General features: G+C 34.8%; 1 protein-coding gene across 1 annotated transcript; it reads right to left on the reverse strand.

Moving 5' to 3' along the window:
* Positions 1 to 18: 18 nt before the first annotated feature.
* LOAG_19186 (hypothetical protein) lies at positions 19 to 777 on the reverse strand (the record flags this gene model as incomplete). The annotated part of the gene is made up of 2 exons (XM_020451839.1): positions 19 to 221; positions 671 to 777. Coding segments are annotated over 2 exons (310 nt in total), but the record flags the coding sequence as incomplete, so codon positions are not given.
* Between the last annotated feature and the right edge of the window lie 458 nt (positions 778 to 1,235).

The following is a 1,235-nucleotide window of genomic DNA, read 5'->3' on the forward strand; positions in this document are numbered from 1 at the left end:
TTACCAGAAAATCCCTTATCAACCAATTAATTCATCATTTATTTGTCCTTTTCTTACTGATACCAACGCTGTGCTGTAACTCACTCTGTTGAATCGCAGACTAAGTTTGATAAACGAACTATTCATAACATCTTCAGGAAATTTGTTATAGTATTCCTCGATGAAGACCGTAAAGTCGATATCGTGTGTATATGGTATAATACCGCATTCTCGATACCAACCTAAATTTATATGAATAAAAATTTTTTGTGAAAATGATGGAATAATGTTGTAGTGAAAGAGATTGTTCATATAATTTTTCGAAAATGTTTCCTTGCGAGTAGTTTCCTTCAACTACGATAGGCTTTAAAAAGCCGAATCTCCTATGGATAAACTAAAATCCAAGGCAACACTCAAAAAACCTTGTGGACGGAAAAAGTTATTGAAAGGAAGGGCGATATTAAGACTACATGAGGAAAAATTCTCTGCACACAATTTTCACTTAAATAGTAGGGATCATGAACACAAAAAACATTTAGCGCCAGTGAATAGCTCCAGTAGTTTCTAGAGGTACGCAGGCGGAAATGAACTATCGTAAGAGATGACCCATCATCTCTCAGTTGGAATAAACAGTCATTTGTGTTTTGCTATTTATGAAAGTATAAATTTGTACTAGAAGAAACAATAATACCAAGCAGTGTGCCAGCATGGAGTATTGGTGTCATACCACGCTCAATAGCCCAATTGCGGAATCTCTGAAGTGTCAGTATGACCTGATTTCCAACCTCAGGTTTCTCACTGAAGTATTGAGGATAAGTTTTACGATAGAGAATTGCGAAATCTTTCCTACAACTGATAAATCTACTGCGCTGTAAAACCCATGCAAATGTGGTCCAGTTTACCGGACCTACGAGAGTCTCATTCTGTATCTCATAATTCGTTACAGCAAACCTGAAATTCAACCCTGCATTAAGATGTCCAGTGATCGTGCTGTTAATATACAGATGTTATTATATGCATAGAGAATACTGTAAATTTAGATTGATCTTCGAGAACTAGCTAAAAACTATTTGAGAATGGTCGAATGATTTTACTTCGGTATAATTCTTCTAACTTTTCGCAAAACGAATTCGATGTAATCATCGGTTTTTGATAAACTGAACGATATCAGTCGGTGGGAAATTCCATGAAATATTACTTCAAAATTTTGATCAATGTGTTTTTTCCATGACAAATTATGATTTATCAATAAATTT

Source organism: Loa loa, assembly GCF_000183805.2.
Source record: "Loa loa unplaced genomic scaffold supercont3.2747, whole genome shotgun sequence".
NCBI lineage: Eukaryota > Metazoa > Nematoda > Chromadorea > Rhabditida > Onchocercidae > Loa > Loa loa.